This window comes from Charadrius vociferus, unplaced genomic scaffold, assembly GCF_000708025.1.
Source record: "Charadrius vociferus isolate BGI_N301 unplaced genomic scaffold, ASM70802v2 scaffold1511, whole genome shotgun sequence".
Classification (NCBI taxonomy): domain Eukaryota; kingdom Metazoa; phylum Chordata; class Aves; order Charadriiformes; family Charadriidae; genus Charadrius; species Charadrius vociferus.
In genome coordinates, this window is record NW_009646686.1 from 145429 (window position 1) to 146934 (window position 1506).

At 63.1% G+C, this 1506-nt stretch overlaps 1 protein-coding gene across 1 annotated transcript in view; it reads right to left on the reverse strand.

Annotated features, from left to right (window-relative positions):
- Window positions 1-1506, reverse strand: part of LOC104290253 (putative E3 ubiquitin-protein ligase makorin-4) — a 2759-nt gene that overhangs the window by 357 nt on the left and 896 nt on the right. Inside the window, exons 3-7 of the mRNA XM_009889334.1 lie at window positions 1250-1389; window positions 893-984; window positions 559-779; window positions 198-308; window positions 34-118 (exon numbers count right to left, since the gene is read on the reverse strand). Coding sequence (XP_009887636.1) covers window positions 34-118; window positions 198-308; window positions 559-779; window positions 893-984; window positions 1250-1389 — 649 coding nt within the window. The remainder of the gene's footprint in view (window positions 1-33; window positions 119-197; window positions 309-558; window positions 780-892; window positions 985-1249; window positions 1390-1506) is intronic.

Below are 1506 nucleotides of genomic sequence, written 5' to 3' on the forward strand. Positions count from 1 at the left end.
CGGCCGCGGCTTTCTGCTCTGCGGCAGCCAGGCAGCGGGCAGCTCGTGCAGGTAGATGCAGTCTGACTTGAACGGACAGCGGCCACGGTTGCGGACAAAGAATTTGCACCTGATTTTCCTGTGGGATTCAAAGCACAGTTGTGAGTGCAGCTGCCGAAGCAGGACAGATCCCGCAGCCCGTGGTGCCACACACTCACCCTGTCCGCGCCTTGAAGGTTTCGATGAGCTTCTCCTTCTCACCCACGTCCGAGACCCAGTATTTGTGGGGGATGTAGTAACTGGAGGTGACCCGGCACTCTGGGCAGGCCCTGGGTGAAGGCAATGAGTGCAGGTGGGTTTCCCGGAAAGGGAGCGGGCAGCAAGTGCTCAGCACCCATGCTGGGTGGTCCCACCGCCACGGCCTCATCCAGCAGCCCCGTCCCCATCACAACTCCCAAGTGTCCGTTCCCAAAGGAAACTTACTCCAATCCCAAAGCCACATCGCCAGACCCAAGGAAGGATTTTGGGGTGCAGAAGGGGTGCCGGTGATGACCCTGCTGTGTCCCCATCCCCACTCACTTGATGACCACGCTCTGGAAGTCCCGGCTGCGACGCCACTTGCGGATGCAGCCCACGCAGTATGCATGGCTGCAGTTTGGGAGGATCCCAAAGAGCCGCTCCTCTGGCAGCAGCTTCTCATACACGCGGTCCATGCAGATGCCACACACCACGGTCTCGCTGCGGGCCCTCAGCACTGCGGTGGGGACCGGGGCTGCGGCAGCACCCGGCTCCGCGGGGACCTGCAAGCAGAGCAGCACAGCATTGCAATCCCCCGGCTCCATCACTGCCCCGGCCTAGGGGACCGATGTGGGGTGACGGGGACTGCGCGGCCACAGGAGAGCCCCGAGCTCACCTCCGCAGGGTCAGTTCCCACCGCCGTCTCCACCACTGCCTCTCTGGGGTCAGCCGAGTTTGGATCTGGTCCCGGCCCTTGTGGTTGGGAGCCTGCAGGCAGGAGAACTCTTAGAGGGGGAAAGGACATCCCACCCCATCATCAAAGAGGCAGGCTGGCTGCTCGGAGGGCACAGGCTTAGCAGTTAAGGTTCCCAACTAAAAAAAGCTGCTAGGAAAGCTTTCCACAGCCCCAGCTGGGCCCTGCCCAGAGATGGAGGGAGGAGGGTTTGGGTCAAGCACCGACACATGACAGGACACTCCACCATGAGCAGCCCAGTGATCACCCCTTCACCCCCTTGGTCCCCGGGCACCCTACCTGCAGTACCCCGAACTCGTGCAGGGGCAAATTCTCCGCCGATGGCCCCACGGGGGACGTTATCAGGTGCTGGGTTGTTCTTGTCTTTCTCTTCTTCTTCAACCTCCACACTTGGGAACTTGAAGGCCACACACATCACGCTGGGGACAGGGCGGGCTGAGCTGCGTCGGGCTGCCCCCCAGCCCCGGCCCACTGCCACAGGCACACTGCCGGGCTCTGAGCCCCAACGGCTGGGGGGGCACGGGGGGGGGGGGGCC